Source organism: Merops nubicus, unplaced genomic scaffold (genome assembly GCF_000691845.1).
Source record: "Merops nubicus isolate BGI_N331 unplaced genomic scaffold, ASM69184v1 scaffold10219, whole genome shotgun sequence".
Lineage (NCBI taxonomy): Eukaryota > Metazoa > Chordata > Aves > Coraciiformes > Meropidae > Merops > Merops nubicus.
The window spans coordinates 14,181-35,874 of record NW_008633041.1 but is presented as its reverse complement, the minus strand read 5'-3'; the positions used below and the strand labels follow the sequence as shown (position 1 = coordinate 35,874).

The following is a 21,694-nucleotide window of genomic DNA, read 5'->3' as shown; positions in this document are numbered from 1 at the left end:
ATGTCTAACCTAAATCTCCCCTTTTCTAGCTTAAAGCCATTACCCCTCGTCCTGTCACTACAAACCCTTGTGAATAGTCTCTCCCCTGAGGGTAGCAGGATAGAAAAATTATGCTTTCACAAGCCACATATCCTGTTATACAGTTTTCTAGAGATGGAGTTAGTTATTTTAATGGATTAACAGTGTTTATATGCCTTTTTAAAATTTGTCCAAAGATATGTTGTCTCCATTTCCATTCTCCTGGAAGGCAACAATTCTTATTTAAGAAACAGATGTATCTTGGGACTGATTTGTGTGTTTAGCTTAAATCTAAACTGGAATTAAAACTAGTTATAGTACTCACTTGGCTGGAAACCAAGTAAAAGATATGTTTTACTGTAATTTACATAATTCTCTCTGGCTTACACAAACTCCAAGTGAAATTTCGTTACTTTTCCCCCATGTGAAATTTCGTTACCTTTCCCCTTTGCTTCATGCTATGAGACTGTTGTGTGATTGAAGTATACACTGGCAGTCTGGGGAAGATCTGCGGAAGAGTGGGTTGAGGGGAGTCCTCACGTTTAGCCATAAACATTTGTATGTGGTCCTGGGAAATCCTTCTAACTTTTTATTTGGAAAACAATCTTTTTATTTTATTACCTTGGGAAAATTCAAATTCTCCCAAATGGGTTGTTAGAACTCTATCCATTTTCTTAATGTTTACAATAATACTGCAGTGTGGTGGCAAATAAATATATTCTAAACAAATAATTTCTAAAGAAATGCAGATTTCCTTCAGGACAAATATTATTGCTCACCTTTTCCATATTTCTTCATTTTCTGCCTACGGTTATTCTCTGTTGCTTCTCTGGATGCTAGAAACAAGTCCTCTTTGAGACCTTTAGATGTCCACAGTCTTTACCAATTTTTTCTAAACTTTAAGCTGAGATTTTTAAAACTGAAGTTATGTGATCTATTCCAATTGAATTGGAAACCTGTTATTTCTGTCTCTCACAGACTCTTCTGACAATTCTTGCCTTAATACTTTTCTTCTGCAGTTGCATTCTGAATTAAGTTTTTAACTTTGCCTCATCTGAAGATTCATTTGAAGCAGTAAAAACCTGTCTTTTTGGATCCCACTCTGCAGCATGTAACTACTAAGATCTTCATTCTTTCCTATGACCAGATGCTGTGTATGGCCCACCCTTCATGCCCTAAATTATGACCAAAGAATTTAAATGATCTCTGAAGAGGCCTATGAGAATGAATTTTCCAATGGCTGGCTGACTGGTGTTTCAGTAAAAAATGGGAGTTTGAATTGGCACTCTACTTTGGGATCAATTATCCCAATAGCATTTTTGGCAGGGGTCCCATTTTTCCTCAAGGGAGGCTCCACAATGGAAGGGAACCCTTTCAAGTGTAAATCTAGTAACACTAGAGTCCCAAATGAGAGAGCAAGCTTTCAAAAAAAAAAAAAAAAAAAAATTGAATGAGAAAGTAGTATAAAAACTATTTGACCCTTCCTTATTTCCATCCTAAGGAAATATTGCTAGAGGTGCTCCTAGGTACAAAGATTCTTTTCCTTTTCCTTGTGTGAGAAACATTCTTAGTTTCTCAATAAGTGATTGTACAGAAAAGACTCACAAGACTTACTCCCCTAAGCAAACAGGTGGGGTTTTTGTTCGGCTTTAGTTTGGTTGGTTTGGTTTTTTTTTTTTTTTTTCCCAAGTTCAGTTTCAGACAACGGCAGAACTGGAAACCACTTAACTGTCTGTGGGAGGAGCTGCAAGCCTCGGGTGTACGCTCTCTGTCTCTCTACAGCCTAATTTTGTGACACAGTGCAAAGAACACTCTGAGAGTTCAGCTTGTGTTTTTGACAGGGGCAAGCAAAGCCTCTCCTGGCCAGGGAATATCATCAGAGTGATATAATAGAAAAAAAGCCCTAATCCCTGAGTGAAATTACACTTCAGGGTCCCCTTTTTATGAAAGCCCTTGAAGAGATGGGGCACAACGTGCAACTGGGAACATGTGAGTTTTACTACTCACATAGAATTGTTAAGGTTGGAAAAGACCTCCAAGATCATCAAGTCCAGCTGTCAAGGCAGCACTACCATAACCACTGAACTATATCCTGGAGTAACACATCCACATGTTTTTGGACACTTCCAGGGGTGGTGACTCCACCATCCACCCTGGGCAGTCTGTTCCAGTCCTTCACCAGTCTAGCAGTAAAGAAATTTTTCCTAAAACCCAATCTAAACTTCCCCTGGCTTATATACAACTACAGGTTAGTTGTATATAAACTGTTAGGTTTTGAACTCTTTTCTTTTCACTAGCAGTCCTCATGTGTAATATTTTCAAAGGGTTAATTTACATGGGGAGGGGAAACAGAGGAAGTTCCCATTCCAATGCAGCTATACTAGACCTGGTTCTAGATTTGAAATGGTTCAGGTATGTCTACTTTAATGACTTACACAGTCCAAAGAGGGAAGAAGTTCTTTTTGCTTGTGATCTTTTATAGTCTCAGCACTGAACTGCAACTTCTCTCTCAATAATATTTGTGTCACTGGCACATGGAACAACATTTGCCCAATTTACATTCTAAGTTTGTAGTAATTTGGAGGAGAAAAAAAAAAAAAAAACCAAAAAAAACCCAACCAACCAACCAACCAACCAACCAACCAAAAACAACAACAACAAAAAAAAGAAACAAACAAACAAACAAAAAAAAGCCACTGAGGCTAGTAGTAAGCTTTTTGAGGAAGAAGAAGGAAAGCTTCTTGCTTCTGGAATGCACAAGTTGTTCCTGAAAATGTTCCAGAAACTTTTGTCAAAGGACAGCAGCCTCTGTTTCTCTTCAATAGTGCTATCTCTTCCACACTTGAGCAAAAAAGGTGGAGAAACTCCAGTTCCTGTCAGAAGAAACAGAAATATTATCTTTGGCAAAGATTAACACAGTACTATTTCAAGACGGTTCATGTGAGGAGTAAACGAAAAGCTAAAACTCTTGATGCCCTCAGGATTAATATTCTGCCAGGGAATTCCAAGCTCTGCCTTCATTCCAAGGTCTGTCATCTCCTATTGTTCTTAATGGGCCTGAGGTCGTGGACTGAAGCCTTCTTCCAAAATGGTCATTGTTGTTCTCTTTTCTCAAGAATAATGAAGCCAAATCTCTTCTTGGCTTCTCCTAAAAAGGTAGGTATTTTGAAAGGGTGAACTACCTATGTTTGTCATACTATGTTCATTTTAGTCCATATAAACTTCTAAGCCTATAGCATCTCACACTTGCTGCAAGAAGTAAATAGAAAACATGGCATTTCTTGGTAAAATATGCATTTGGGTAAATCATTCAAAAATTCATTTGTATGTTTTGTAGTCATACCATGTAACAGAAACAGTAAAAATGCAAAAAGATATTATGTAAAAAGATACTGAGGCCTTTATATAATGAATTTATGAAAAAAAAAATTTGTGTCGGTTTCTGTGCATCTTTAGAGGCAAACTTTGACAGCAAGTTAAATCATAGATATGATCTTTAGAATTCTAATGCTACTCTTGAGGAAATTAATCTTCTTCTTGTTTTAGCTGTAATAAGAAATATTACAGTAATTGACTATCCTCTCATTATTTATGACTCACTGATAGTTATTTTCCATTTGTAAAGAACAAGGAGACAATATGTGCAGGAGTTAAAAAAACTCATAGCTTTACTTCTCTTAGAGTCCTTACTCATCCTACTGATGCCAGCAGCTGTCTAAATCATTAAGTTAAAATATGAGTGAACTAACAAACTGATTTTCCTCAAACATACTGCACATGTAGATTATTAGTTTCTGTATTAATGATTTTTGGAGAATTCCTTTCCCAGTGGAAGAATTCTTCCAGTGACATGACTTTGTTCTGTGATTCCATAGAAAACCATGTAAATTCCTCTAATTCCACAGGGAAGAGTCATAGCCTAGTCACAGCATGTGGAGAAGAAATAATAACACCAAAGTGCAGCAAGTTTTCTGGTATTCTCTGGAATGAAAGACTGGGGATAGTGTATGTGCTACATTAGGCTATGGTGTGACTTTGGAAGACATGCAAACATTTTGAACTCATCTCTGGGTACTTAGGAAGATGAAGTTACCCATTTTCACTGCTGTCTCTCTCACCATCTGTTAACTGTCAGCATACCTGAATGTTTTGAGCTTGGCGATGACGTCAAAAGCCCAGTATTATCCAAGTTTGTGCTTCTTGGTGTGAAATGTTAAAATGAATGCCTCCTGTTCCTTTGGATCGTTGTGTGCAGCTGTAGCCCTAATGTGCTTTATATGTAGATAACCGTGTCGGCAATTGCTACTTGAAGTATGGACCACGAGGGGATGGGAGCCTCTCCTGCAACACTGAAATTGGGGTTGGAGTCAGTCGTTCCTCGTGCTGCTGCTCTCTGGGAAAGGCTTGGGGAAACCCCTGTGAGACATGTCCCCCTGTAAACAGCAGTAAGGATTTTTCTCTTGTTCTTTCCCTGTCTCTTACTATAGAAGATGTTAACAATGGATGGATTTGAAATTTTACTGTATTACTATACATTTGTAATTTAAGAAACTGATTTTCTTTATAAGGCAGTGTTCTGGCACAGTTATAAAAGAAAATCTCCCTTCTACTGTCAGAACGATGATGCAGAGTTGTGGACCTGAGCATCAGAAGACATGACCTTTAGTGTTCTGCAACTGATCTGGTGCTTATTCTTGCAGTAATAATTAAGTGGTAACTTTAGAAGGCACTTCCCACTGGACTGGGCCCATGTACTTTGCATAGGTTGGGGCACTTTATTTTTTTATTTTGCTTTTACTTTTCCCCATTTTCTTCTCCCCCCCAAAAAACCCTAAGATAGTTGCAGATATACTTATGGTTCTTAAGGATGGAATGGATGTCATGCATCTACTAGGAATTTTTACTCAGCACCTCCATGTTGGTAGGGAAATAAAGAAGTTAATAATGCTTAGAACTCAAGTTGCAGCTTTAATTTGAAGAGCTGCAGTTATTCTCCAAGGAAAGCGTTGCTGACTGTTTGGTTACTCTTAAGTCACCCTTGAGTACTTCTAAACCTGTTACTCAATGGTACTTAACCAATTTTGTAGAGCTTTGAAGTTCTTTGAATGAGTAATACAACAGAAATGTCAAAAGTTGTTCTTAACAATGTCTTAATAGTATGAATTCAAAATTTCACACAACTTTATCAATGGTATACTGATATTTCATATTAAAAAACTAATAAAAATGGAAAATATGTGCCTCTATAAAGGCACAGTAGAGTGAAAACAACCTTGTACCTGCCTTCAGAGTATCTAAGGCTATCACAATATTTTAAACAGAACTCTTAATCTTACCTTGATTTTCTGCTAACCTTATGCACTTGTTTCCATTACTGTGAATAGGTCATGAAGAGTAGACAACCAATAGGTTGTAGGGAAGAAGATGTCAAAAAAAAGTCAATTTTGTGGTTCTGTTGTTAACATTTCATTCTTTATGTGACTGACATGCTCTCTCATTACACTTTAGCGGAATACAATACTCTCTGTCCAGGGGGAGAAGGATTCAGACCAAATCCCATCACTATTATTTTAGAAGGTGAGTTTATCAGAAATGTCTGTGATAGCTAATAGTAATAATAGTGTCATCTTTGGAGAGATGCATACAGTAACTATATTTTGCAGAAGTCAGTACATTTAGTGCAAAACAAAACCCTCTGCTAATGCAAATTGGATCAACGTCATGAAAAGGCATATTTTAAAAGAATATTAAAGAAGTAAAACAATATTTCAGTAGGAAAATAAGCTGACGCGTACCTTTTGTGTGCCTCCTTACTTGGATTGGCCTTTGAAATGGGTCTCTGAAGGATAAATCATTTATGAAAATTATAGCTTATCAGTGGAAGGTGTGAGAGTTTCAGGACATAGTCACTGGACAAAGAAACTCTGGTTCCAATGAGCATGCAGGAATGAGGAATTAGATGCCAAATTGCAGTAAACAGTAATGGAAGTTGAATTGCATGGGCTTATCAAAAGAACCATGTTCCTGAAGAGCTATTTAAATGGAAAAGAATGGTGATCACATCCATGCTTTCATAAAGGGCAATTTAGAAGCAAAAATCAACCCATGTGACTGTTAAAAGCTACTAGTTGACAAAATTTCAGGGGAGTAGTTAGTCTCTTTTTTGTTTTCGCTCTGGAATCTAAATATGGTGGGGTTTGTTCTCTGTTTTCAGACATTGATGAATGTCAGGAACTGCCAGGTCTCTGCCAAGGTGGAAATTGCATCAATACTTTTGGCAGCTTCCAGTGTGAATGTCCAAAAGGCTACTACCTCAGTGAAGAGACAAGAATCTGTGAAGGTTGAATCCCTTGAAACCTCCTGTATCAAAGTGCAGTTACTATGAAAAACACTGACATTTTTAACCTTAAATCTATAAGTGCATGTTACCCACAGCCTTAGCTAAAATCTTCTCTAAAATCATTATCTTTGGCCTCAGTGATATGATTAATATAGAATTTGAAATGCAACGCTTGAATATACTAACTTTTATTTCTACTTGATAGATCTCAGCTATGTGTATTCAGTAAACTGAATACACTATGTGTATTCATGATTTATGGCATTAATATTGGTGTTCCTTTTATTCCTTTTGAGATTTGTCAGAAGTGTTAGAACCAAAAATTGTAAGTAGATCCAAAAATGTAGAGAATCTTTCATGGTTTCTTCTAATTTGGAGTGTTGTAAGTCAGTTTCCCTTTCTTCATTCAAATTATGAGGAAAAAAAATGTCTTCTTTCAAAACAGAGCCTGTGAATCCCGAAGCTTTGCTAAGTCCAGGTGAAGAAAGCTCACCAAATCAGGATTTAAATTAAAATTATATGGGGAAAAAAAGGCTTACACACCAAATACTTTAAATAAGATCCAATGTTAGAACAGCAAGACTGTGATTATTCAGCTTGCCTATTTCCAGAGTACTTGACAGGTCATTTCTTAGTGGAGTACTGAACACATCAACAGAACTGAAAAGTGACAGTAACATTCCTGTGAGAAGAGGGTGTGAAGCTCTTTTGTGGAGCTCATGGGGCACAAGATGCTCTAGTTTCAGTGGTGAACTTTACAACTTTGAATGCATTTACAGTGTTCACTTGCAGTTTGCTGGCCAAACTTAATAGAAGCTAACAATATTACTTTTCAACAGCTGTTACAATAGCTGCTTAACCAAATCTGAGCTGTACTTCCTAAGCTAGCCTTTAAATGAAATATTTTATTTATCGTAGCTTGTTTTATTGTGGTTGCATTTCTCAGAAACGTTTGCTGTAACTTAGTCCTTATTTCCTGTGTTAATTTCAGTATTTTAACTTGGTCTCTAGATATTGACGAGTGTGTTGCACATCCTGGTGTCTGTGGTCCTGGTACCTGCTACAATACCTTGGGGAACTACACCTGCATTTGCCCACCTGAATATATGCAGGTGAACGGAGGACATAACTGCATGGGTATGCAAAATGTTGTCATCACCAGAACTGTCTGAATGTCAGACTGTTTCAGGGCCAGACTCTCTGCTTAAAATTTCCTTTTAGATGAGGCCAGTTCTAAAGCCTTGTATTTTTTTTTCCTCCCTTTAACTCCTCGACAGTTATGTCATGTAGTCATGAAAGAGATCCCAGTGACTGACATGCAGTGTTCAAGTGCTCTCATTCCTTAAAAGAACTTGGACATCTTTTCACTAGTCATTTCCAAATAGTAGGGCTTACTATACAAATCGATATAATCAGTGTCTACAGCATCTTTCTGATTTCTCAGGAATTCTTTTTTTCCCCTTTGTGTCTTTAAATGAGAACTGAAACTATGTCAAGTCTTAGGTAGGTCTAAGAGAAAGGCTATAGATTACTTCAGTCCTTGAATTACTTTTAAATGCATCCATGCATATGCTTGTGTTGCATTCAGAAGCCTGAGTTAGTGAACCACTCTCTAGGTTGGTAAGGGGTTGATATTTACTTAAGTTCATTTGTTGGTGACTTTGTAAGTGATTCTTTTCTCACATCTAGACATGAGGAAAAGCTTTTGCTACAGAAGCTATAATGGAACCTCCTGTGAGAATGAACTGCCCTTCAATGTGACCAAAAGGATGTGTTGCTGCACATACAATGTTGGGAAAGCCTGGAACAAACCTTGTGAACCATGTCCAACTCCGGGAACAGGTAAAGTCTGCTATAAGCATACCATTTTGTTACTTTTTTTGCTCGTCTGCTGCATACCATTTCATTACTTTTCTTCATCATCTACTCCTTTGACATATTAGCTAAAGTTAATGTCTCAGTCCTAAAAAATCTTTTATGTGGTCCCAAGGCAGTGTGACAACACCCTGCTGTCCTGTCACTGACTGGATTAAGACCTGATGTGCTAAACAAGAATACGTATTTCTTCATGTTTTTAAGTGGAAGAAGTATCACTCTGTATTGAATAGAAAGATACAACTTGAATAGCTTTAAGGCACCAGTAATTCCCCCATAAATATTAAAATAATAAAATGCTCAGGTGCCTCTTTAGTATGAACACATTTTATTGTTTAATTGTCTTTGCCCCAAGTTTACTGCCAATAAACCTGTATGTACCTCTGGTGCTACCTCATTTATGATGTTAGTGTAAAGAATGTATTACTTTCATTCCAAGTGGTTTATCCTGGTGGCGTAAGGGAAACAGCAGATAATTTAGGAAAGGCTTTCGCTCAAGCAGGGAGGAGGAGGAAAGCGGAACTGAAAGAAGAGAGAGCATTTTCCTTTCTTTATTAGGAGGAGGGAAAATGAAGGAATGTTCCTAGCAGCCAGGAATGGGAGGTGGAAATAAGATTGGAGAGGAAATACATGTTTGCTATCATACAGAGCTCGTAAAATTCTTTCCTGTAGTCATTTATCTCAATGCCATAAAATTGTCGTCATGATGACAAAAATACAGCAAAGTGCTAGCAGAGATTCATGCAATTAACATTCTTGGATGGAGAAAAGAATTCTCCTTTTAAATTGGTAACACTAAAATTGACAAAACTTCTACAGCTTTTAAAGATTTTTAAGACAACTCAGCTTAATCTTCATGCAGTTGCAGTGTTAAAGTATTTCCTGCAATATTTCCTTGTTAGCTCTTCTAAATGCCTTTACTGTATTTGGAGACATGGTTTAACCTTTTTAACCATGAAAAGAGATTACGTGAGGGATCAAACGCAAATTCCAAGTGTAAATAAATGGTTGAATAGCTGCACTTATGTGGTATAATCAGTTGTTCTGAAATCTGGGTTGGGTCTGCAGACAGGGGTTATGATTCACTGACCTTAACCAGTTGCTAGACTGAGCCCAGTAGCTCATTAAGAGCATTATTCTGCTCTGAGGAAAATTGTATGGTTCATGTAAATGAACTTCACATGCCAGTGCATTTGCTTATTTTCTTTTTCTTTATGAACAGAGCTCCCTCAGTCAACCTCTGTTTGATCTTAGGTAGTAAAGACAGTATTGCTTGGTTTTACACATTATACAGATCACACATTACCATACAGACTTTAATCAGAAGTAATCATTCTGGGTTTTTCACCCAAAGAAGTATAGAATGAAGCTTCACTGCTAGTAGGTAATCAGTATTTACAGAACTCTTTCACGGTTTGGTCATTTCAGAAGGGCTTCACCTCAGAGTTTTTTCCCGTTACGTGGTAGATCTTTTTGTCCTAAAAATTAATATAGTGACAAGTATATGGATTTTTGAAATATTTTTTAAGTCACTGACACCAAGTCAAGCTTTCAGAAAGTATTTCTCCAGTGTGTTCGTGTATGATTATTTGGCACTGTATATCAATGTATCAATCCACTGTACAGTCCTTACCTACATATAAGCTTTGTCTCTACACAGTAGAAACTGAAAAAAAATGTGGAAAAACTCTGTTAAATAGATACATAGAACATGTAGATAGCATAACACAGAATGAAAGAAAGCCTGCAACTGTGAGCTGCTTCTTCATCCTTACAGATCTGATGTTCGGTGTTACCACAGGAGTAGGTTAGCATTGCCCATGGAGACAGGGTAGTGAACACAAGGCCCTCTTTTTATCTAGTATGTGTGTTTCATAGGTTTACTGACAGCAGTAAATGGCACAAAAAGATCTTATTTTTGCAGAAAAGAACTGTTTTCTAACCCTCAACCTTATACGTGTTAGTACAAAAGAGCAGGGAATTGCTGGATAGTAAAACACTATGGCAGGGGCCTCTCTGGCTGTGTCCTGCACTGCGAGCATAACTTCAGTAGGCACTAAGCAGTCTTGAAAAAACAGGACAGAAGAAAGAAAAAAATTATGTAGTTCAGGTATGCCACATCCTATTGAGCTTTCACAAGAAATAACAAAGCATGTTTCCATGTAAGAAAAATATTTTGCCAAATCTTGTTATGAGCAATAATCAGCTACAGTTTTCTTAAATTTTAATATATAAGGTTGTTTGGTGTTAGACAATTATTCAAATTATAATGCCAGCACTTGAACTTGACAAAAGTAAGCTAACAGAAGAGCTGCCATTAAAATGTAGATGATCCAGAAACAAACTGCAACCAGTAGAGAGACAAACTGTCACCACTCTAGATTGAAGATCATTGCTCAGAGTAATCCAGAAGAGTCTTCTTTCTCTTTTTCTGGTGCTACAAGAGGTGTTTAATAATTTGTCTGCATTTCAAGATTAGGTGAGTTAAAGGTAGACTCTGTATGCTTCCTCTCACTGGACAGATAATGGGCTTCCTGTAGGTCTGCAGCAGCATGAACAGTAGACCAGGCATTCATGAAGGTCTCCAGCTACTACACTACCAGAACGCCTTTGAATTTTATGTCAGTGGTACATTTTTGTAAATTTTATCCACATTCTCTAGAATGAAATTTTACCTTGGCTCAAAGCCCTGAATGTACAAATATCTACCATGTGCTTTGGACTTTTTCCTTAACAATAGATTGGAAATTTAATATTGAAATATACCTTTTTTTTTTTTTTTTTCTGGAGAGTCTGAATGCTGTCATGATTTAAAAAGATGCTGAATAGCAGCTGTATACTTAGTGTTTGCAAACACACACTTAAAGCAAACTGTGCATTCAAACTGATTGTGTCTTCACACTGGAATTATTTTGCACCCCTCAAGCAGGTTTTCAGTACACAGTTCTGATGGTAGTCAGTATTTTACAACTTTGATATAGTTGTAGGCCTGTCATTTTTCATATTTCTTTTATCAGTGCACTGTAAGTGTGCAGTACATTTTTTTTTCTAGAAAACACTGCTTTAACAGTAAAATGTTATGCCTGTGTAGATGGTTTACAGTAAATGCTTTTTTTTAAAGAAGAAATTATTTCTCACACCCTGCAATAACAAACAGATACCATGCTAGCAATTTTTCTCTCTATGTTGCAAATCCACTGAACTTCATACACTTCGCCTGGAAAACCATGGGTTCAGTGGTTTTATACTTAATACTGTGCACTTCCTATCTTTGGGATGCTCTGGAAAAGAGGATTTAAAATGAGCATACTGAAACCATGCTCTTATTTGGAGCATCTTTTTTTTTTTTTTTTAGAGCAGAATGTCCATTCAGTTCCACAGTTTAGTGGGCCTGAGCTGCAGTAGTAATCTGTGCAGCAAAGAACAGACAAGATTATTGTCACAGAAGACGAGGTACTCTGAGTTACATTTATTTCTTCTGTCTGAAACTGTTGTTGAAGACTCTCTCTAGAGATGTCTAGAAACCAGGAATAAACTCTAAAAGGTAAGTTAAAGAGTTAGATTTAAAACAAAAACTGTAAATGCTGCTTTCTCAAACCAGACATTTACTTGAATGTGAAAGTCTGCAAAGATTTGAGAAAACAGAAGTATGAATTAGTGTTTCAGTTTGCATTCATTTATTTACAGTCTGAATATTCAATAAAATTTGTATAGGAGAGAGTAGATTTAGCTTGTACTAGCTCTTGAAAAGCTGAGAAGACTACAGCTGTTTTGGAGATTTAGAAATAGTCACTAAAAATTTGTTGTTCTTTGTTTTGCTCTAGCTGAATTCAAGAACATATGTGGGAATATTCCTGGTTTTACTTTTGACATTCATACTGGAAAAGCTGTTGGTAAGTGTCACTGAACCCATGTTAACCAAAATAGATTTGCATAAGGTTGTTGCAGCTGCATAATGGTACCAAAATGAACTTTAATATAATGAGATTTTCATTTTGTTGTAGGTTTAAAATGGTGACGTAAATTTTGAGACCATTTTTTCTGTACAATATCTGATGGATATTTTTTTATTTCTACATTTCAGTATGATCTTTTGCTTACCCCCGCTCCTCTTTCGAGGGTTTGAGTTTTAACTGGTTTCAAAAACAATGCAGGGGTTATCTGCACATTTATAGCAATTCTGCTTCTTCTCTAATATTTAATATGACTCTGTTTTGATCACTTCCTGAATTTCACATGGTTTACTTTCTCTCATAATGGACTCATTTTTAGATTTATGTTCTGTATACAATGTCTGTGGATTAAACAGAACTTCTCAAGTTTTAGGCGTAGTGAAATTGAGAATCCAAACAGTATGTAAAGCTGTGAGGTGCTGTACTTTGACTAGTTCATCTCTCTTTCAGACATTGATGAATGTAAGGAAATCCCCGGAATCTGTGCAAACGGTGTTTGCATCAATCAAATTGGCAGCTTCCGCTGTGAATGCCCCACTGGATTCAGCTACAATGACCTGCTCTTGGTCTGTGAAGGTGATTTGAGATGATGTTCTCTACTTAGCCCACATAAGCGTGCTTATCTTAAAGGAAAGGGGAACACATAATTCACATGTCTTTTCAAAGTCTAAGCCACAGGCTGTGAGCTTTCTTGTAGGGCTCAAGTCTATAAATGTTTGTGATGTTTTTGTCTTTAATACGTATGCACATGCACTTAATAAAATGTGTAATAGTTTTGTGTCAAGCAATTCACTGACACCTGAATAGGAACTAAATTCAGTGATGTGATGTGATTTGATGTGATTTGATTTTAGGGAGGAAAGTTAATTATTATTGTTAAAACTTCTCAAAAAGTTTTGTGTTGTTTGAGTGAGTTTGTTTGTTTTTTTTCCTGTCTTTTGTCTGTTCTTGTATGGATTTAGAGATATTCATCAGAGCTAATAGTGAAATATTTTGTTCCCTGAGGTCAATAGGAGTTTTGTCATTGGTATTCAAGGGTCTTGTGCTGATGTGTGTCCCTTAAAAAGCTAACAAACTGTGCCATTTACTATTGCAGTTCAAAGGTAGAGAGGAAACTAATTTCTTTAGGGAGACATTTAAAATTGCAAAGCCACTTCGATGCATAGTAAGCTGGATTCATAGGATCCTACTTCACCGGAGAAGTGTGTTATGGATGAAATTGTATTGATTTTGCTTTTGGTTGGCATTTATGGCACAAGAGGCTGAACATGAAAATATTCATGCTTTGTTGCGGACAAAAGATGCATCTTGCACAAGGTGGACAATGCAGTCTAAATTCTAGACAGAATTAAAGGTCTCATGGTTTCTGATGCCTGAACTATGACTCGTGGTATTTCAGACATTGATGAATGCAGCAATGGAGACAGCCTCTGTCAGAGAAATGCAGACTGTATCAACAGTCCTGGTAGCTACCGCTGCGAATGCGCTGCTGGCTTTAAACTGTCCCCCAACGGTGCCTGTGTGGGTAAGGAATCAGATGGCTTTCCTTGTCTGCTTGAATCCGCTCGTACCTAATCAGTGGCATGTGCATGAGTCTCTTGAAGGGTAAAAGCATAATTTATTTTCTTTCACCTTGCATATTCTGGTCTTTTGTGTAATGGTTCTTTACTATATAGCCCTTTTTCTCTGTAAGAGGGGAGAAAAACCAGGGCAACATTTTTAAACATACTTGAGTTATCAACCGAATCCTAACAGTAGTTTTGACCTCGAGGTGTATAGGGAAGAAGTTCCTATAAAATGAAGTTCTGTTATGATTCAGGTTTAGTTATGAATACTCTTGAGACTGGTTTTAATAACAGGTTGTAAAAACATGTTTGTGTAAAATGAATGAATAAAGAAAGTCAATAACGTGTACCATCTGTTTTATATTTTTGTTGTAGATCGCAATGAATGTCTGGAAATTCCTAATGTTTGCAGTCATGGTTTATGTGTGGACATGCAAGGAAGTTACCAGTGTATATGTCACAATGGTTTCAAGGCATCCCAAGACCAGACTATGTGCATGGGTATGGGGAAAAAATGCTTTTGCGTGTGGTTTATTAGGGTTTTTTTTTATTATAAAGGGGGATGAAATAAGTCTGTATTTTTTGCAGACATTATAGTGACTTTAAAAGACTGAGTCATATGATTTTGGATTTTTGTGAATAAAGTATGTGAAGTTATCCTTGGGGTGGATATATTAGTTTAAGGAAAAAAGTCACAGTGTATTCCAATTGCTCCATGCTACATAAAACTATATTAACCTCGTTTTCAAAAAAAATACATAATAGTGCCTTATTTGGCAGAGTTTATAGGAGATATCAAAGAGCAATAGAATTTGGAGATGGAAAAAAATCAGTTATTTAGAAATTTGAGTTCATGTTCCATTTAAAAAACAGAATCCTGTTTAATGTAACTTAAAACTATACTCATTTTGTATTAAAATGATGACAAGATAGAGATAAGAAATAAGAGGATTGCAAAATAGGAGTGGTTTTTTTTTTATCTTTTAGTGTTTTGTAATCAGTTCTAGAGCGGTTTAAAAAGAAAAGGTGATGCATATGTGAATTCACTTCTCTTTGAGGAAAATAGTCAAAAAATTATTATGATTTTTGAATTATAATCAATAGAATGATAATATAAATGTCAGTTCTAAGCTATAGAGAAGTTCCATGTCTTCTGTAACATATGTTGTTACAATTTCAACTTTTAAACAGACATTTAAAACCTGTTCATATTGTATTATATTATATTATCATATATGCCTTGAATCTTCTTATATTTGGACTAAGGCATATTTGTCAAACTCTATCTGAGGAGGATATTTGGAGAAAGTGACCTGTGCTAACAATGCAAAATTCTGAGACCCTGGTTCCTCAAAATAGTAACTAAAATAATTCTAAAATTATAAAAATGTTGTAATGTGAAATACAAATCTAGACAATGACAGACTATGGAAATGATCCATATGACAAAACGTTTACCTTGTGTAAATAAATGTTTCAGAAAGTCTAGAAGAACTAGGAAAACAAGATCTAAATACCTTCTAGATCCCCATGAAAATCCAGAAGTTACAAAAATATGCAGGAGGAAATAGTGTATTGTAGTACCTTATAAAAATGGATGTTTCCAAGACTTTGTAAGCAGCCTTTATAATTCTAGGTTTAGTATTAACATAATGTCTCTACATATGTAAACTAACTTGTGAACAAAGTCACAAAACTCCTCTATAGATAATTTTCAACAGGTTTCCATGGGCTTACGGGGCAAATACATGCATAAAATTTGAGACAGTTCCAGGTCTGTGACAATCTGTCCTTTGTACTAAGTTCTGATCACTCGTGTACATTAAGAAACTAAGAAATGTTAGTATGAAAAATAAAAAGAATGCCTTGAGATACTGCACTTGCACTTCCTTTTATCTTTGCCTGTATCAGTTTTTTTTTTTTTAAAACACACATTTAAAATGTGTCATGTAGCGTTTTCCTTGTGTACGCAGAAGGTGCAAAGATCGGTAGTATAAGCAGAAAATGAGACAGATGAGAGACTGAGATCTAGAATATTGTCACTGTGCACAGATGACACATTAACACATACCTGGGAAAATGAGTTCCCACATACAGTTTTGTTTCTCTTTGCAGATGTTGATGAATGTGAACGCCATCCATGTGGAAATGGAACTTGTAAAAACACCGTTGGATCATATAACTGCCTGTGTTATCCAGGATTTGAACTAACTCACAATAATGACTGTATGGGTAGGTGATGGTATCCAAACTTTATTTTCATTGCTGCTGGCTTGGTATGCTAAGGAAGGAGGGTGGCATATAGTTAAGACAGAAGACAGGTCAAGGTGCCAAGAAAGTTAGTTGAGTGCAGTAACTAATACTGTTGCCAGCCCTGGAGGTTAATCATTGCTATCATTTTTTAAATGGACTTAAAAAATTTTTTACTGGATGGCTTGAGATAATATAAGCAATCTCTGGACCACTGGAGCAACCTTACATTTCACTGACATTTCAATGAAGCCCTCACCTCCAGTAGATTTCCTGTGTGGTCACTGCACACATCCTTCACTATTGGCGCAGTCCCTAGGCACCACTTGCAAGAAGCAGGTATAGTATCACACCACTAGTGTTGCTTCATGAATTTAAAATAATTTCTCTATTTTGCCATATTACTTGACATTTGCATACAGTGTGAAAGAGAAAGCAGACCACAGTAAGAAAGCAAATGCAACTAATTACCAGATGTGCTCTCCTAAAATGAACTCTGCCTCTACAGAGTTTACAGAGGCATTACTATTTCCTGTTTCCTAAAGCAGAGGACACCAGAATATCTGATGGGTCTGGACAATTTAAAAGCCTGGATGCTTGTGATAAAGCAACTAAAATCTTCCTGTGTTGAAGAACAGGCTTGTAAGTCTCTGGAGATCCTCTCCCTTGGGCAGAGTATAAGCTGAAAGAGAGGAAGGCTTTATGTTCCTTCCTGCTATAGAGGACAGAACAAAGTCTTGTTCAAGAGAGAAATAAAACTTCTTAAATAAGTATTTTAAATCCTCTCCTTGTCCAGGAAAGAGAAAATTAAAAACTTGTTCAAGTGAGAAGCATCTGCTGCCAAAGAGGGGCACTGTTTGGCAAGGAGATTCTTTCCCTTGGCAGTATAGCAGCCAGTCTACTGCCAGCAGCACCCAGTGCCACTGCTGCAGGCTGTGCCTTCAAGGAGGCCAAGGAGTGCAAGCTGACTCAGAGACTTGGCTTTTTGTGAGCAGCCCTCTTGACAGCTTAAGAGAGCCTCAGGGCTTTCTTCCAAACTGTCCTGCTCTTTCAAAGGCAATTTAGCCCACCCCAATATACGTTGAAGTATTTCTGCTTGTAAAATTGTGACACTGAAGGAAATGCACTATGAAATAAACTATTAACACAGGCACAGCTTTACTGGCTGATGCAGAAGGTACATCTTTTTCAGAAACTGGCACTTAATGCTTCTGAAAAACACTAAAACCTCTTTAGTAAATCTGATGTTAGTTTTCATCATTTAAAATCAAGTATTGCAAAACAGAGAAGTCTAAGTTGTTCTTACACCCTGATGCTTATCTGGTCTCCATTTATACTGACACTTTCTTGTGTATCTTTTTCCTCATGCAGTGCTCCTTTAAGTCTGCATTATTGAAGAGACTCTGCAAACTAATAAGAATTTTCAAACTTCATTTTCAGAACTGTTACAAAGGAGAAAATCATCCAGTGGAGAGCAAATTACATGTTCCAAAATTTGAAAATGACAAGGCAGGTTTTAGGAGGAAATTTGAGCACATATAAATCCAGATAAAATCCAGAACACTTCATGTAACATTTTATTTTCTGTGTCTGGAGTTAGTATCATACAGTCACTTGGCAGTAATTGAATGTCTCCAGATGCAGTAGCTGAGGTAATGCTGCAAGTCTGAAAATTGTAATACCCTGTAAAAAAGAGTGCTGTTTAAGTACAGCATATACCTTAATGCGCTTCAGGGAGAGTTACTTTTCCATTAGCTGTCAGCTGTCCCCGTGTTGCTGTTGCTGCAAGATTTCCCTTTCCCACAGAAATATATATTGCAACTTGAGTGTGTTTATTATGTACTATATATACTAGGCTGGACTCAACTCTCACTCTTGGGGTTTTGTTTTGTTTTGTTTTTTTCACAGATATCGATGAGTGCAGTTCCTTCTTTGGCCAGGTGTGCAGAAATGGACAGTGTTTCAATGGAATTGGTTCCTTCAAATGTTTATGTAACGAAGGATATGAACTCACTCTAGATGGAAAGAACTGCATTGGTACGTATGACACCACATGGAGGTGTTAGAGTACTGGCAAGCTGGAATAGTTGAACTATTAGCTCTAAACCAGGGGGAAGCACTGTGGTCTGAGTATCTTAAGTATAGCAAAAAAAGACAGTGACTTTAGTGAAAACATGAGAATTAACTGGGGTTTTGGCATAGCTGTTAATCTTCAAGCCTTTAAATGCCTTAGAAGAAGAAAATTGGAATCCTACCATCTTTTTCATGAATAAGCCTGCTTTGCTATCAAAAGAATTGCATGATTCTAAACCCTTCTTGATTTCATCTGCTCCCCTAAGATACTAATGAGTGTGTGGCACTACCCGGCTCATGTTCTCCTGGTACCTGTCAAAATTTGGAAGGATCATTCAGATGCATCTGTCCACCAGGATATGAAGTGAAAAGTGAAAGTTGTATTGGTAAGGCAAGTTGTAATTGTTGCTTCTGAACAATGTAAAAATTAGAACAAGTATCTGGCTCTAATTTGGCGGAGAGTAGTTCTACACCCTAATGTCTGTGAGTGTTCCCCAACTTAAGGTCGTGATGACAGGGAATAGGGAAATAAGAAAATTCCTCAGGAAAAGATTTTAAAAAATGGATATTGTATTGTACTGTGCTGTATTTTCTATGTTAATTTTTTCATTAATATGAACAAAAAAAGAAATTTTTATGCTATTTTACCTTTCATTCACTTTGTCATTTGTAATACAAATGAACCTATGTACTGATTTATATAATGTTTACAGAAAGGTAATTATTGACAATCAATGGATGAAATAAGTTTCTAGTTTCAGAGGCCTATGACATTTAAGAACCTTGATAAAATTTTGGAGCTTATGGGAACAATTGCTTAAATTGGTTTCTTCTAACAACTCTTCTGATTTCCTGTTTTCTATAAAGTTTCCTCAAGTACTTTCCTCAGGAGGAAGAAGAGGGTACTGCAGAACTCTCATCAGTTTGCATAGCGTCATAGAATCGTTTTGGTTGGAAAAGACCTTTAAGAGTTGTTGAGTCAAACCATTAACCTAACCCAGGTCACCACTAAACTAAGTCCCAAAACACCTCATCTACACATCTTTTAAATACCTTCAGGCACGGTGACTCCACCACTTCCCTGGGCAGCCTGTTCCACTGCTTAAAAACCCTTTCAGTGAAGAAGTTTTTCCTAATATTCAACCTAAAGTTCTTCTGGCACCACTTGATGCGATTTCCTGTTCTTGTTTGTTCATGTAGCTCTCATCTAAAGCCTTGAATATTATTCAGGAGCCAAATGTTACACAGTGAATTAAGATTTGGTGTGGCATAGAATGAGAAACAAATCCAAATTGCAACTCCCTTTTCCAGCAGAGCAAATCAGAGGACTACTGTGAATTTACTAGACATTTAAATTAACTATGTGGGGCATCTGGCAAGGAAGGTGCACTCCACTAGTTTTAGGTAGCTAACCTAGACTTTGGTTTTTGCATTGTGGTTATGTAAAGAAACCTGGTTTTCAGCTTCAACAACTGAAGTTAGCTGGTGTCACGCCACAGACACACATACATTCAGATAACTCCCAATAGTAAATGAGCAGCTTGTCCTTGTAAGTACTGAAGAAAACACTAGTGAGGACATGAAGATTTGGCCAGTAGAAAGGTGATCTGTATGGGTGAAGGATCTGGATCAGAGTTTAAGTTTTGTCTTGAACAACAGAATGTATTTCCTAAGCCCCAGAGTTCTCTCATCCTTCTGTATTATGCCACCGCATTGTTTGCCCGCCAACTTCATAGTTTCTTTTGGCTGCTGTTTCCATATTAGCAATTATATTTGAGATTACTTCAAATCACCTACAGTTGTAAAATCATGAATTTAAAATGCACACTTTTGGTTTTCCAGGAATATCACTCTTTATGGCCACTTTATTATCCTCACAGAATCTTGTATGTTTTTAAGAGCATTAGAGACTGCCAAATAGATTTTTTTGCCTGAACTAAGTAGAGGAGACTTGTGTTCTTTTTCTTCATTCTGCCATGTGTTCAGAAAAATTGAGCTAAAGTTCCTAGAAAATGCCAAGATAATCACATATGACTGTGCTCATACTTCAAGTAATATTATGACAGCTCTTGCAACATACGTTCCCCATTACTTTCTATTGATCTTATAGGCAGAGAGCTTTGTAAGAATTCATTACTTCTGTCTTTAATGTGAAGGTTGGCAATGGCTAGATTGCTTTTTGAGCTCAAGGTGACTATACGCAGGAGAAGGGAAAACAGATGGGAGTTACAGAAGAATTCTTAGTTTTCACTCACCCATTTTAATATATATCCTTTAATTTTATGGAAATGAAGGGGAGGAGGACTCACTAACTTCCACAGCCTGGCTAGTCACCTGTTGATCATGGCCACAAAAAGTGTTTCTTCCAGTAATCCCAAGCCATTCATTACAGTCATAATTGTACTTCAAAAGAGCAGTTTTTCCATCTCAGTAATGCAGCTGAATTGCTGAGCTTTGTATATTAGCAACTGCAAAACGAACTGCAAAATAATTTACCTTTTTTTCACTGAAAAAAGGGACTCAATATTTTTCAGAAGTAAAGTCACAGAATCTGTTCCTACATGCCTTCATCCATCACTCCAAATTTATTTTCCTGGTGATAAAGACTGTATTTCCATTGTTCCTTCATCTGCTAAATACAGATCGTTTATTTAAGACTCAGTATAGTAGAAAGCCCAACAAATACCAGGAAAAATGGCACTACAGATTTGTGAGTCAACATCCATGAAACTTATTTCATGGAAAGTACCTATTCCTGCCTACACTTTAAGATCAGTGTGGATATTATTGTAGAAAGCTTATACAGACATAGGTCTCTGTGGTGGTTCTTTTGATACTGACATTCATTACTGAAAGACTCCAGAGCGTGTACCGAATGTATAGCTTTGAACATCATTAAAATACACTTCAGAACTTATTAAATCATAAAAACCTTTACAAAGTACTTTAGCCAGGAGGCTTGTATTTTCTGTCAGTATCTGCAAAAAAAAAAGAAAATATATTTTTAAATAATAGATACAAAAAATAAAAGTTCTATTAATGTGTTACTTTTCTTCCTCTATATGGATTCAGGATATGCAGCCTGATACTGTTTGAGCTGCAGAATTTTACAGGAACTTGGTGTTTGTTAAACACTCTTCTATTTTAGTTAAATTTTTAATAATTATTTCAAAAGGAATTAAATCTCACATTTAAATCGTCATAGCAATCTGTTCTAAATTATGCATCTGAACAGGAAAAAAATTAAACAACATATCAGTAGTGGCTGTGGAAGAAATCTGAATATCTAAATATAATCCTAGATCTCCCTCTACTAATAGCTAACTATAGTTTCAGAAAAAGCCCACCTTTAATTACAAAGGACCCCAAACATAAATTTATTTATTTTTTTTTTAAAAATCATCTTTGGATGTTTTATTTTTACAGAAGAATGTTTTTCTTATCAAAAGTATATATCTTCTCCTCTGTTTCAGTCTGAAAGCATTTATTTAATATTATAAATATGATAAAGAACAGAGAACAGTACTCAAAAAGCTCATGTAAGTGAAGCACTTAATTTGAAAGAGTTAGTGGAACTTCAGGCTGCTTTATCTCTTGGGCATTTTATTTGAGGAGCACCT

General features: G+C 36.5%; 1 protein-coding gene across 1 annotated transcript in view; it reads left to right on the top strand.

Annotated features, from left to right (window-relative positions):
• Positions 1–21,694, top strand: part of LOC103780425 (fibrillin-2) — a gene marked incomplete at both ends in the record, with an annotated part of 43,847 nt that overhangs the window by 8,173 nt on the left and 13,980 nt on the right. Inside the window, 12 exons of the mRNA XM_008948099.1 lie at positions 4,302–4,463; positions 5,527–5,595; positions 6,233–6,358; positions 7,370–7,495; positions 8,048–8,200; positions 12,058–12,126; positions 12,637–12,762; positions 13,586–13,711; positions 14,127–14,252; positions 15,867–15,983; positions 17,910–18,038; positions 18,341–18,460. Of these exons, the coding sequence (XP_008946347.1) occupies positions 4,302–4,463; positions 5,527–5,595; positions 6,233–6,358; positions 7,370–7,495; positions 8,048–8,200; positions 12,058–12,126; positions 12,637–12,762; positions 13,586–13,711; positions 14,127–14,252; positions 15,867–15,983; positions 17,910–18,038; positions 18,341–18,460 (1,449 nt within the window). The remainder of the gene's footprint in view (positions 1–4,301; positions 4,464–5,526; positions 5,596–6,232; positions 6,359–7,369; positions 7,496–8,047; positions 8,201–12,057; positions 12,127–12,636; positions 12,763–13,585; positions 13,712–14,126; positions 14,253–15,866; positions 15,984–17,909; positions 18,039–18,340; positions 18,461–21,694) is intronic.